The sequence below is a fragment of the Buceros rhinoceros genome, unplaced genomic scaffold, assembly GCF_000710305.1.
Source record: "Buceros rhinoceros silvestris isolate BGI_N320 unplaced genomic scaffold, ASM71030v1 scaffold1669, whole genome shotgun sequence".
NCBI classification, from domain to species: Eukaryota; Metazoa; Chordata; class Aves; order Bucerotiformes; family Bucerotidae; genus Buceros; species Buceros rhinoceros.
Window position 1 is genome coordinate 115,390 of NW_010433103.1, and position 14,737 is coordinate 130,126.

General features: G+C 42.6%; 1 protein-coding gene across 1 annotated transcript in view; it reads left to right on the forward strand.

The window, feature by feature from the left end:
- The window catches only part of TMEM132D (transmembrane protein 132D), a gene marked incomplete at its 5' end in the record, with an annotated part of 146,762 nt that overhangs the window by 97,992 nt on the left and 34,033 nt on the right, over positions 1–14,737 (forward strand). Inside the window, one exon of the mRNA XM_010143982.1 lies at positions 9,225–9,368. Coding sequence (XP_010142284.1) covers positions 9,225–9,368 — 144 coding nt within the window. The remainder of the gene's footprint in view (positions 1–9,224; positions 9,369–14,737) is intronic.

The following is a 14,737-nucleotide window of genomic DNA, read 5'->3' on the forward strand; positions in this document are numbered from 1 at the left end:
TGTTCCCTGCCTCAGATTCCTTCCCCCTCCCCGTCTCCCACCCTTCCGAGCCTCAGCTCTCCTTCAGCTTGTCACTTGCTGGCTGCAACAGTGCAGAAAGATGGTTGTGGCCAGAGCAGACAGAAGGGCTGGGGCAGGAGGGAGTGCCTGGTCCCTGCCCGGTCACCCTCCCCAGGGGCAGCAGTGGCCACAGGAGCAGGGAGAGGAGCAGAATGTGCAGGCTGGGAAGTATGCAGAGTGAGTCGCTGTCTGGCTCTGGAAAGAAGAGAATGACAGAAAAGAACCTGTCAAATTTCTCTGCTGGGTGTTTCTGCATCCCGAGGGTTGCTCTAATCTGCTCCTTGTTGGCCAGGCCCCAAGGAGCTGAGTGGCAGATGGGGGAAGGGGTCCCTGGCCACGTCCTGTAGTATTCCCTCTAGACCGCCGAGCACACAGGGGTTAGCACAGTGTGGAAGACAGGAAGGATTCACGTGCAGCTCAGAGTACAGGCTGCGAATGACAGGAGCAAGTTGTGGAATAAAGCGGAGGAAACCAAACATATTAAACAAGGCCAGTGATTTGTTGGGGGATTTTTAATGCTTCCCTCTATGAGAGTGAAGCTGTTTCAGACAGTTTGACCCCAGTCATTCTGCCTCTGCTACATATCACACCAAATTTTTATTCTAAATTGCATTGCTAGAGTCTCATTGTCATCTTTTCTTTGAAGTGATATCCTAGAGCTTTCATTTTGTTGCTGGAAATCCGTACATCACATCCCATAGTCCACCCCTCACAGTGCTCCAAAACCCCTGCAGGCACCAAACCGCTGCATTAGGTTTCCTAACTGCAGGCCTGAGAATCAAAAGCGCCTTCACGCTGGCACATCAATCCGGGAGCTGAGATACTGACCCCGTGTGTGAAATTTTGATTGGGTTTAGCTAATATCGCATGACATGTCCATACCAGTCCCCCCAGTCCCAGCGATTCAGCGGCATCAGACACAGTGTATTCATGTACCTTAGGCCAGATCTCCCAGCTTTGCTTTCCCGAAAGGTCTTCCTTTGACAATCAGACATGCCTCTCCCTCCTGCAGTGATGTCTACAAGTGCTGGCAGCCTCTTTAGCAAAAGCAAAGGAGAAATCCTCCCCAAGTTTGTTTGTTTGCTTGCTTTTAAGAGCAAACCTTGTTGATTATCAGCTAAAACAGTCTGTCTAGAGACCAAAATCAAGTGCGCACATGCAGTTTCATGGTGTTACAGTTTGGAGCGTGTGAATTAATTAGCAATTTCTCTGATGAACCGCAGCCTGACAATCCACAGACTTCATAGCGCTCAGACTTTGATAAACAGACAACTGACATGACAGCTTCCCGGGATCGTGGTAGCCTACTTAGCACTGCAAACCACCAAAACACCAAAAAGGACTTACCAAAAATGTGCTAACACAATTCCTGAATGTTAGACATCAAAGCCTTAAAGAGACTTTGTTATTTTAAACCCCAGACAAATTTAAATTTGCATTGACTCTACAGCTAGAAGGAAGTGACCTCCCATGGAAGGATGTGACTCCTCAGCCTCCTAGTGTGAAGGAGATCCAGCACGGCTTGGAGAGCTTCCTGGTGATGTTACACACTGTCCCAGCACTAAGTACTTCATTACGCTCTCTAGGTAGTTTGCCCACGTGCTGCCTGCTCCCAGAAATCCTTAGCAGAAAATACAGGGCTGAAATGACACAGCTGCTCTGTGAAGACACTGTTAGAAACGTTAAGACCTCCTCGTGTGCCTTTATCCCAGCAGCAGGGCTGTAAAGAGCAGTGGGCACCGAAATCAGAGGCCGCGTCCTACCGCCCCGGCTTTGTTCTTGCATTGTTGTCTGCTTGTCATGATTCACCTTCAAGAAAACGGTTACCTATTGTTAGCTGGTTCAGCCGCTTAACCCCAGATCTGAACTGTGGACTGGTCCCTCCACAAATCCAAAAAAAAAAAGGAAAAAAAATCCCTGTTTTGAGCTATTCCAGTCTAGATACATGAGACAAAGGTAAGGGAAAGGGACACAGCAGGCAAAGGCATTTTTCTTTCGCTCGGACTGAGGCGGTTTATTGCCTGGCTTTTTCATCACTTGAAGATGGGGAATTGCACCCTGCAATAGCAGGCAGTGTCCGCACGCCAGGGTTGCCTAGTTGTAACAACACGGGAATTTGCCAGTCTGCACAGCAGCCTCACTTCAGCGAGGCAGATGTGGCAGCACCTGGATTTTGCCTTGTAGATGCATTTATTTCCTTCTTGAGCTTTTTACTGAAGGTCATGGGCTGTGTAATGAGAGACCTCTCACTGCTGATCATCTTATTAATGACCCCAGTTTTCCTTTTAACACCTACCTGTTACTGTGCTCCTTCTCTGCCCATTTCCTACACGCAACACTGTCTTATGTATTTCGCTTTTCCTTCCCCTCCTCAGATTTAGCTGTGCTAGAGTTATCTGTACAGAGGTGAAAGGTCATTAGTGAGAATATGAGGTAGCTACAAGGCTTTGCCAAAGTTACCTCTCAGATTCAATATAATCAGATACTTCTGAACACCTCACGTGTGACGGTGGGAGGGGCGGACAGGCTCTGTGATTATCCCATGTTGCTTTTCCCTTGCGGCACAGTCCAGCCATTGACTGTTCTCTGGTTTTAACTGGAAAATGGTGGTCGCTGTGCTTTGTATGTATATGTGCCCTGTTTCACTGCTCGTCCTTGCCAAATCTTCTCGCTCCATAAGCATCGATTCTGCCCCAGTGGAGGAGGAGTGACTGGAGCTGAGTCAGCCCCATCGCATGGCAGGCTAAACTTTTCAAGGACTTACAGACTGAAGCAGAAGGAATGAAAAATACATTCAGGCATTGATTCTGCCACCCATTTCTTTCTAAACAATGGTCTTGAAATCACGTTTAGCTATAAAAAAAATCCATTTTCCCCTCTCTAGCTCTGTGCGAAGACTAGGAGTCAGCAGGTAGGTAGATCCAGAGAAACACACGTTTGGGTTTCTGTTGATGTCCCTTTTTACCCTGTGTCAGCACATCTGAGAGACTGTGGAGCTTTCTTGCCTGTGCTGAAGAAAAAAGGAAACTGATTAAATAGAAAGTGCTTAAATTTAACATGATTAATTTGCTTTTATGTCCTCCTCCTCCCTCCCATTCCCAGTGGCTTCAGGTTCCACTGTGCACAACGAAAGGTGCACACATTAAACCAAACAGCTAACTTCAAAGTTCAGGTCAGTCGTTTCACATTTTTGCATTCAGGTTTCACCATCATTTCTCATACTTGCAGTATTTCAACTTATGCTTGCAACTCTTCTATTTATATTAAAGACCTCTACAAATTATTCTGAGTTATTTCTTGCCGAAGTTCTTTTATTCCTTTGGACCCAGAAGAATTGCAGCTAATTTTTCAAATTTTTTTTTTTGTGTGTTCTAAAGGCCTGGAAACTGTGGGACAAATAAAGAAATTACAATGATATTTTATTTATTGCAAGCTCAGAGCTGACAATAATGTACTACGCTGAGGAAATTTGCTTTGGAGCATTTTCAGTTCCTCTGCACCACCATGTATCTAGCCTCACCAGCTGCTTCTAAAACTTGTACTTCAGCTGCCATAATCTTGTCATTAAAGGTGGATTTAAGGTTTAAGAACTAATAACAAACTTTTGTACTTGCAACCAGAAGCTGGGAGATGACTCTGCATTTAAGGTGCAAGCTCAGCTTTACTCCAGCATTGAGTATTAATCCTGTATAATCGAGTGTCAGACGGTGTGAACTCAGAGCAGCTCCTTTGGAGAGATGCATCTCTTGGCTTTATTATTCGGCTGCTGCTTTCTGACTTTTCAAATCCCTTCTATGTTGTTGTTTTTGTTTCCAATCCTTGCAGTGGTAACGTGAGGAAAAAAGCTGAATTTGACCACATCCATGAGGATGTCAAGCATTTAGACTTTATTGGTTTAGAAGCTTACTAAATTTAAACAGAAGCATTAACATGGCCTTAGGCTCTCTTGACAGTTATAAACTCTTCCTTGGGGGGATTTCTGTAATGCTTTCTAATCAGCTTAAGGAGTTAATTAAACAGCTGTCACTTAGCTTCTTAATTCTGAGACTTGATGCTAAATAAGATTTGAAATTAGTTATGCATGACTGAAGCACGGATTCTCTGATATAAATAAGATGGCTGCTAGCTGAAGAGGAGGAAAATCTAACCCTTTTAAAAATAAATAGTGAGAAGATTCAAGGTTGTACCCTGGGTTAATGCTCTACAGGCTGATTAATAGAAAAGGGGGGAAAAAAGAGGAAAATGGAGGATATTAATGAGTGCCAAATGGGACAGATTTTCAGGCAGCAATTGATTTTAATTTGCTGGCGTGCCCTGGGCTTGAGGTTTCGGTGATCATCTTAGCCTCTTCCCTGTTGCAGTCTGTACGTAGTAAACCCAAAATACCTTTTGGAAGGTATTCTCCACCACCGAGATACCTACTGAAAAGCAAAAGGTACATGCTTGATTTCACAGTTTGATTTGTAGCCTGCAAAAATATATTGCACTACTATAATAAAGGTGTAGCTGGAGATCTGCTGTGCCTAGAGAACGTACATTGTGGTGTTGTGGGGACTTTTTCATACCTTTTTTTCTTTGCAAATTGTAGTAGGACAAGTACTCCTTCTCCTGAAGGGCATGAGCTGCAAATCAGCCCAAGATATTCTGAGGAAACAGGTCTGCAGGTCTTTTCTGGAAACAAGCTGGTGCCTTGCTCACTGCTGCTTGTAGTGGGGTGAGGTTTGTGAGGGAATCAGCATGAAAAAGATGTCTTGAATCATGCTAAAACGCTTTTGGAAAAGAATGTTGGTAGTACTAAAGTTTTCTTTGGCACATAAATCTGATGTGGAGCCTCAAAGCTAAGCGTGAGTTAGTTGTGTATGTATTTCTTTTAAAAGTCATTATTAATAAAAACATTAGGAAATGTTGTGTAGGCAGAGAGAACTAGGGTAAGAAAAAGAAATTCCTTAAGATTTATAGTAATATTGTTGAAGTCCTTTCTTTCACCCCAGGAATTATAAGGCAAAAGATGTCCAAAGGGAAATTAAATTGCAGGGAAGCTACCAATTAAAATTGAAAAAACTAATAGATATTCACTTCTGCGTTTCTACTTAAATAGATGCTTAGTGTGTACATCTTCTGAATATGTTTCTGCTGGAGGGCTTAATATGCTCAGTTATTTAGTATGACTCTCTTCAGCAGGCAAAGAACATTCACTCCAGAACCTTCTTTAGAAGTGTTACTATTTTTTAAAGTGGTAGCAGTTTTAGAATAAAGATTACCTGCTCTTCCATTTCTAGTACATAGAGAAAAATATTTTTCTCTGATTTTATTTCATTTTATTATTTGAGGGGCTTGATGTATGTGAGTTTTAGAGATATGGTATGTAATAATTATCAAAAGTTCAGCATCTTTTTGATAGGTGCTCATGGAATCAACTTCTAGCCATTAGACTATTTGGCTGTAGCTTTGCAAAAGCGTAACCATTGCCATCTCGCAGTGCCCTGACATTGTAGCTCCTATAATCTATGTCAGCTATGGATGAAGAACATAATGTTTCTTCAGAAGATTCCTTTATCACTTAAGCAGCAAAAAGCAACACTTCTAAATTGGCAACTATTTAGATTTATAGCTTTTACATGCTGTGACTGTGAAGTATAAATCTCTGTATAGCTAAATAAGTATCATGTTTGTTTCCTCAAAATGAAATCATTTTTATATGCTTTCACCAGGGGAACATTAAGCCCTTTCTAGCCATTAAACAAATGACTAAAGAAGCATTTTACTTTGCCCCTGCTGTGTAAATTGGTGTAAATGGTTATTATGCATCTATGTTGAAGGGTGAGATGCAAAGCAGGTGCCTAAGGATATCATCCTCCAAGTCCGTGTTTGTAGAGCTACTGAAAGCTCTGCAGAGGGTCCAGCTAAGTTATTGTACTGGAGGTTAGCAGAGCTTCGGACCACTGCTAACTCGCTTTGCCCTTCTTTTACTTTGGAAAGGTGCTGGGTGCGGTTGTTTTCCTGGGACTGAACAAGTAGTTGCTGATAAAAAGTGAGGAAATCACCACAATGTGTATGACCTCCAGGCATTACTTTTTCCACCCTACCTCCTCCTTCATCTCTTTTGGAGAGAGAGGGAACAAAGATTGTTTTGGAGATTTTTAGGACTCTCTAAGAATAAGCAATACTGTGATGTGCTGCACGCTGTGCTGATGTGGACTGTGTACAGTTCTGGAAACACTTTGTTTCTGAACATAAACCTAGAACATGGATACAGACAAAACCTACAAAGATCTGGGATCTTTGATTTTGGATAGCTACAACAAACAAATTTGCTCTCTTACCTTAGAACCAGGTATGAATATGCATTAAAGTTAGTGTGATTATACACAGTCGGGTTAAGTACAGGTCTGCCAGACTGCAGCCGCAGCCAGAAAGCTCTGGGGCAGCACCTGAGACCAAGCTGCTGAGCTTTGAAGCCAGCTGAGACTCGACGTGCAGAAATTCCCTGTGGATTACATGTGCTGTGCACATGCTTCCAGAAGGCAGCTGAGAAGGAAAACAGGGTCGTGACAGCGAAACAGCTGATGTGCTAAGTAGCCTGGTTTTTTTGCATGCATTTCCATAACGTGGCAGGTAACGGGTTTATTAAGATGTGGTCCGTGTTCAGAATAGCCAAAGGTAGCACTTGGAAAATTCAGAAACGCGAAAGAAATTCATGAAGCTTGTGAGAATCATTCTCAGTTACTAGCTCTTACCAGGGGAAATTGCATTTGCCTTTGGTAAGCAGACCTCATTAATCACACAGTTTCACAGGCTTGGTTATTAAACTTGCCTTTGCTTTACAAAATAATTGCAAGGGTCAACTGTAACACATCAGTTGGAGGAAGGTGGTTGTTCCCACTTGCGGGAGCAGGTCTTTTCAGCTTGGTACAAGATGCAAGCAGCTAGGTCTGTGCTTACAGCCTCCAATAGTCCCAATGAAATAAGATTCATCCCCAAGTGTTTGCGAAATCAGGACCTAATGCCTGCATTCTGTAATTATAGTGGATTGCTCTGTCAATCTGCCCCCATTTGCAGCTCTGTGGAGCCCATAAGAGAGTGGCAAAAGCACGTAAATAACCCGCGTGCAGTAGATTTACTGCAAAGCCCAGATATGGGGAAAAAAAAAAGGTGGAAATTTAATTGCAAATCTTTCTGAGATCTCAGTTGCCTGAATGATATATTCTCCACTAATAACAAATGTGTGCTCAAGACAGAAGGGCCTTACCGTACAGGCAGATATTCTTACCTTTGTATGAATTATAATTTCAAAATATCTGAAGGGTTTTTCTTCTGTGGGAGAGAGAGGATTTTCTTCTTAAGTTCTCTTTCTGTGAAATCCTGTTTCACTCTCCCCTAAAGATCACGGTGAGGATGGGGCAACTTTAGCAAAGCAGCTATCAAAAGACCAGGAGGTATTTCTTCTTTCTTTAAATATTGCTTTGAGTCTGAATAGTGTCTCTGTTTCTTTAAGTAATAGGAAAAGGTGGTTTTGATCTGTATCCTTTAGATAAGAGAAATGTCAATGTCTCCTCTGTAGCCCAAGAGGCAGTAGAGGGAGTCGTCATCTTCTGGTAACTTGGTTTCAGTCTCCTACTTTGTTGTCTTCCACCAGTAAAATCAGGTCAGACTCAGAGCTCATAGTGTGAGCTACTTAGATAATGAGAAGTTAGCACTTGGGGGGCTTTGGAAGCCTTTATTTCACAAAAGCCAGCTGAAATCAAGAGCCTCTTGTTCTACCGGATAGTCTGTGAATCACAGGCACAGTTGTGAAAAGCTCAGAGACCTTTCCAGGAATGAGCAGTGTCTTGCAATTAGGAGCAGAAGAATTCAGGCACCAGTTCGTGCTCTCTGTGTATCTTGGCACAAGTCAGGTGAGACTGATGTGACACCCAGGAAACTGAGAGCACTGTCTGGTCTCATGCTCTTCTATAATCAGAACTCTGCACTTTTAAACTAGAAGTGATACGTCGAGCAGAAGGAATGTGTTTTGCAGTACTCATCACAATGGTGTAACAGAGACACAGTCACCGCAGAGCTCATCTTGTTCAAAGAGCCCAGGTTCTTCATCCTGCCTTTCTGGGAGAGGATGGTTTTGCACGTGCTTCCTTAAAAGGTAAATAAAGAGCTGTGAACAGCTGCTTGCCCACCATTACCCAAAGAGAGCCAGGATAAGTCCAAGAAAACCTGGGGAGGATCTGATTCCCCTGTCCTGTGGCACCTGTAGTCGTTTACGCAGACCAGAATGGTGCACTCTTACACCAGCTCCCTAGGAGGCAGAGCAAGGGGAAACACATCTACCTGTCGTGACAGACAGCGCCACTAGCCCATGTTACAGGCTGTGAGTTGTTGAATCTGCCACGGCTGCATCCCAAAGAGGAGCCTGAAGCCTGCCTCTAAGACTAGAGTTGTTCCTGTACCCGTGGCCAGCTGGAGTGTCAGAGAACACACGGTCAGAGCCCGTGCTGGAGCACACCCTGTGTGCCAGAGGGTTTACTGTGCCATCGGGTGGCTTTTGTAGCAGCTGTTATCCCTGTGCAGGCTGAAGTTGGAACCTGTGCGTACTGCAGAAGACACCCCCACTGCAGGGACTTGTAAAGGATCACCCAGGAGATGGGGGGCAAAGTGGATTTCTCATTGTCCTCAATCCAAACTTGTTTTCTAGCAAATACACAGTATTTTTTTTGTCTAAATGTTGTCAGTATTTATCCAATGTTGTCATAGAACTTCAGTATTTGTAGAAACCTTTTCAGATAGCAGTTTTGTGCGTTAAACAGCAAGACCTAAGAGAGGATTTTCATGGGATGGGCAAGATCGTTAGTCAGCTCTTCAGGATGGAGATTTCACTATTGCTAGATGCAAGGTACGTCTTGTTTGTGTGGTCATTCTTCAGGTGTTAGATTGCTGTGATGCTTGATGAGAATTCATGAAATAGCAATTACGGTGTGACAGCTCCCTTAACAGCCCCGAATCAGAACTGGGAGTTTGGTTCCAGGACTGAAGAGACAAAATTTCTCCTTCCTGCCTGCTGCACTTGGAACAGTTCTTGGAACAGCAGTTAGAAATTAAATTAAAGCTGAATCTAGCTGATGCTAATGAATAGCAAAATGTATTAACTAAAGAGGCTTTTTTTGGTCTCTCAGGAAGCAGAGATCCTGAATACAGCTATTCTCACTGGGAAAACAGTGGCCGTCCCTGTCAAAGTGATCTCTGTGGAAGATGATGGGACTGTGACTGATCTTCTGGAATCTGTGGAGTGCAGGTCATCAGATGAAGATGTCATTAAGGTAGGATCATACTGCTCCATTACACAAAGGCAGAGGCCCTGCAAAACAATGATGTTCTCTAATGTGACAAGTTCTTTTCTCTTTCTAACTGGTCTGCCGCTGGAAGGCAAAGGTGTATTATCGCTGTTATATATCGATTGGTTCAATGGGCAATAAAACAAACACAAAATCACACATTTTCCGTCCTGCATGTCAAATACTTGGAACTGTCTGTTGCTTTTGAAGTATTTTCAGAGTTTGCTCTACCTTTGCCTGTAGCTTTTCAGCCACAGGGGCTGTGTAGGTTCAGGCATGTTGTCATCTGACGTTCTAGAGGACGAGGTCATTCCTCTGGAGTTTGCCACACTGGCACAGGAGCTGTACGACTCAAAGTCTGGGTCTCTTCTTGGTGCTGACCCAGTAGCGTATTGCAAACAACATTAGATTTAAATGTGGCCTTTTCTTTGGTCACAATTACTACTAGGGTGTCTCACCAGAAACAAGTTGGCTGCCAGTCATGGCCTGGGAACTACTGGATATGACGTTTGACTGGTGGATTTACTACATACAACAGCTCTATAGCCTGAAGTGCTTTGAAAGATAAATGCAGGAATAATAGGCTGCTACTCCTAGTTTTGGCTTGGTTAATGCACGTTACTGGTAGTGGAAGGACACGGTCAACAGTGGTGATAGTGGGAGATATGGTAGGAAGCATTCCAGTGTGGAGACAGAAATGTTGGCTTGGCTACAGCAGCTTTCAGCTTTTCACAACTCGTCTGAGGCTGTCACCAGAGAGAAGGAAACAAGAGACGTGACTGCAAGTAAAAGTTAAAATTGAAATTTTTTTTAACATAACCAGCATGTCACAAAATTATTGCAAATACTCCAGGCCACCCTTCCAGCTGCTGGAAATCGCTGTTATCCCATTAACTTTTGTGAACTGCACCATATTGAGGACTCGGCCTTTCTGAAATTCGCCTTTGCCTAAAGCTGACTGGATTGCTAAGCTTTCTCCCTGTTATGGTAGTTCATTTTAATTTGCATTGAAACAGCTCCAGAACAAGCCTCCCTGGGCCCCATTGTCTGAAAAAAACTTCCTAGTGGAGGCTTTTTGCCTTTATAGCCAAAGATGAGTGTAGGAACTTGGTTGTTACTGTCGTGTATTGGGAGTTTGAGACATACCTAAAAGTTTAGTGACTTCAGAGGGAGTGACAACTTGGAGCAGGACAATTGAAAAATAGGGCTGGTATGGGTTTAAATTCTCTTTCTTGATCTATCTCTAAACAGATTTTTTTTTTTTTTGTCAAAAAACTGCAATTTTTACACCCAGACTTGTTTTAAGTAATTTCTTCATGATGCCTTCTTGCACACAAGATGAACACAAGCAATTTCAAAGTCCAGCGTTTTTTATTTTTGTCTTTTAGAGTCTACTCAGGGTTTCCATTTATCTGAACAGCCTTCATGTTGGTATTTTCTGATTAAGTGTGTCTTTCTAGCTGTTCTATGAAGCCCTTTTGAAGCTGGTAAATCTGCCAAATATAACAAACTGTTGGACTGAATCTAGTTTAAAAACAAAGATTATTTGGCATTGTTGTCTTGTGGAAGTTAACAGTCTTCACTCACTAACTCATTAACTAACTTCTTAGGTTTTTCATGGAACTAGAAAAAGGAATTTGGAAGATATTTTAAAAATCAGTTTTGTTTTCTGAAGTTTTTGTTTATCAGAGTGGTTTGGCACGTTCACTGGATATTTGTGTAGCTATGTCTGGTAGAAATATGGACGGTTTGTAGTATACAATATGCTCAACTCTAACCCCGTCAAAGAGGACAAAGTGGTAGTACTGCTGCAGTGTTTGTCTTTAATTGTGAGTACGTGAATGTACCAGTACAGCTTGTGTGCTTAGTATTAGTCACCCGTGTGCCATTGCACAGTGATGTTAATGACAGTCCTGGTGTCAAAACAGAGCTCAAGACATTCCGAGCTTCCACAAGCATCCCGCTAGAGATCACTCCTCGGCAGCAGGAAGGCAGGTTCCGGCAGCAGGAAGGCAGGTTTCAGCAGCATTAAAATGAGTTGCCAGTTTAAAGTGAGCTCTTAATTGAACACACGTCTCCACGTTTCCAGTTTACCTGCTCTGCTTCAGACCAAGCTTTATTCACAGACATCTTACCTAATAGAGATAAAGATATATAATTATTGGCCAGCCTTCAGCACGCAACAGTAATTAGACTTTCTGTTCTCTGGGCATTAGAGCAGTGACTATAAAATAGAAGAAGAATTCTCCTTCAAATGCCCATTGAAGTATAAAGATTAAGATTCCATTTCTTTGTGCCGTTACTGTTGCTGTTTTTCAATGCATCTGTCAGGTAGCATCTAACAGATTGATTACGTCTTCGTGGCTTAGCTCTTATTCCTACTTTTTTGGTGTTGATTAATGATGAGTTTAAGCTCATTTTCCTTGCAGAATGAGGATACGTCATTCTTCTGGTTTCATGGGCCACATTTATTACTTCTTTTATCTGAGATTTTGAAGAGTTTTAAAGAGCTGGACCAAATTCTACACCTACACCTGTTTTTTTTTTGCCTCAAGAATGAGGAGAGAGGAAAAATCAACATCTTTTAATCTCTTGTTTTGAGAAGACATTTCCATTTCAAAATGGCTATTTTTTTTCAAGGCTCAACAGAATCTGAAAGTCTCCAAAGCAAGACTTAACAATGCTCTGGGTTTTCAATTTGGTGCGTCAATTGAAAATCTGCATTTTGGCTGCCCTGAAATGAAAACACCTTTAGGTTCATTTTGTTTGGTCAGTTAACTAAAATTTCCAGTATGGTCTCAGCTCTGCCCAGAAGTCACACAGTGACTGGTGCCTGCACTGGGAGCAGGATACAGTTCCTCTGGTCCTTTTTTCCTTACACTGTGCATTTTGTAGAGGACTGCGTTCAAAATCTGTGTGTTACCCACAGCCATGTGCTTTTCTAACTCAGTTCCTTCAGTTTATTGCCTTCTGGAGCATCTTGTACCTTTCTTAGATCTCAGAGCAGGGTGCAATCAGGGGACAGGCACGTGAACTTTGGTCTGTGTTACAAGCAAACTCCTGGGCAGAAGGAGTGGAAGAGAGTTCTTAATTCTGGTATCCTCTGCACAACGCAGACCTTTTCACAGAGCTGTGGGGCTCTGTCCCACGTGCCAAGATATTGCTGTGTGGCATCTCGCGCTGAATTCCCGTTTTCCAAAGCTCTACGGCCAGTTCTGGCTGTGGAAAGATTGCCTGGTGTTTGTGTTTGTCCTCTGCAGAGTCTCCTTTTTCTGTCGTTGCATGAGGAGTGAAGCAGTAATGTTTTAACCCTGTTTTATCCTTTGCTGTTTATCTCGTGACTGTAGAGTTGCAAAGCCAGACTGCTCCAGCCATAGCTACCCGATGGGAGGTTATTGCTGATCGAGCGAGGGGTTGGTAGCTGTTCTGCTCACAGACTTTACAAAAACTGAAGTGTCAGAGCATTTAAAATAGCCTGAAGCAGACAGTGTTTTAAAACATGAAACTTCTAGCAGCTGTTTCTTTTCTCTCTTACTCTGGCGCACTTCAGGGAAAAGTTGAATTCTTCTGAAGTCAGTGAAGCGATAGAGTAAAAAATCAAAGGGAGAAGATAATCGAGTCCAGGATTTTATCTGCTCCTTAGTTTAGCATTGGCAGTTCCAGTGCTGCAGGTTTCACCACCATATTGCTAGTGGCAGTCCATTTGATACTCTTTTTACAACGCATTCTTAGATGCATGTGATTACACAAGTTTCCACTTCCAGTTTCAACTGGAAAAGAAAACCCTCATGGCTGCAGGTCAAAGGCACGGGCCCCAAAATAGAGGTATTGCAAAGGTACATAAAAATTTAAAAACAAGAGAGTGTGAAGAATCCCCGTTTCCTGTCACCTCTCAAGTTTAAGCCAAGCTAAGAATGATTTGAAATGCATCTTATAGCTTGGTTGAGTCTAAGAGCTCCCCTAGTCCAAAGCCAGATACTCACCCTGTCCTGGTGCTGGCTTCAGTGAATTAGTGGAGGGAGAAGAACAGAAGGAGAAATCATCCTTCAGTGGGGACAAAGCAAAGTGGGAGGGGGGAAGAGTGAAGAAGAGCAAGCCCCTCTTTCAGAAGCAGATCTCTTAAACTAGCTATCCAGAACCTGCAATGTCCCGTTCAGGTGAGGCTGTCGCCTGGGTTTTGGTCACTTAGGGTTCAGAGGACCAGAACAGGAGGAAAAAGGAGATAGAAGCAGCTTAGTCTGTGGAATGCTGTCAAAGAAAATACTTTCCTATTGGCAAAAGTGGTTTTGTCTAGATTGAACCCTTGCATAGAATATGGTTGTGCAGGGCTGAATTCTATAGCGGGAGAATAATCTCTGCCTTGAGAGCTCGGTGAAGATCAAGTTCATGCCGTGGTTTTCCACAGTACGATGTGCTTTCTCTCACCAGCTGAACTGCTTTATTCCATCCCAAATAATTCTGTTCTGGCTTGAAACAAACATTTGATTTAAGTCAGCAAATGGATGTTTCTATTTTCCGTGATGTCTAAACATATCGTTTTGACAGAAAATGATGAAATCATGTCCTGTCATTTCAACTCAGTTTCAGTATTCCTGACATCAGAATCTTTCTGAACTTTTCACCTTAGCATAGAACAACTATGAAAAAAATGAAATACTTTTTCTGATCTCCTCTAGTAGTTCAGGAGACAGGACAAACGCGGAAAAATGAACCATCAAAAATAAAAGTTGTAATGATAGCAGTTCATTTCAGTCCATGTGCTGCTGATATTGGTTATAAAGGGAGCAGGAACAATTTTAATCTCTCTCTGATATGAAGAGCAAACGTGGCAAAGATGAGTTCTGAATGTAGAACTGACCTCCCAGGAATCATCTGAAACTCACCTAGAGCTGTTGAAGTTACCGGATGTGCCTCTTACATATTCAGCCCATTTGCAGTTCTGATGTGAATCTTGAGAAGTAACAAGGTTTTTGTGGAGTTGTTTGCCTTTTTGTAATCATTCATACTGAAAATCCCAGTGTGACTGCTACAGTAGCTGTTGACTATGGTTTCTTTCTATTTATGAAAGGCTATAAGCTTATAAGATACAAAACTTCCCTGTAACAGAGAAATCCAAATAATTCTTCAGTAGTTCTGCAGAAGATACCCAGAAATCTGTCTCTTTGTGCTTAATGGGAAAGAATATGTGTTCTTGTAGAGCCGAGGATGATAATCTCTTTCTTTCTGTGGCTATTTCTGTTCCTTTATTGGGAGGAATATGTCTATAACCCTAAAAAGAACAAGGCAAAATCTAAGGAATACCCAAACAGTGATGCCAAAGGGGATCTGAGTGAGTAGATGTAATCATCTGCTGA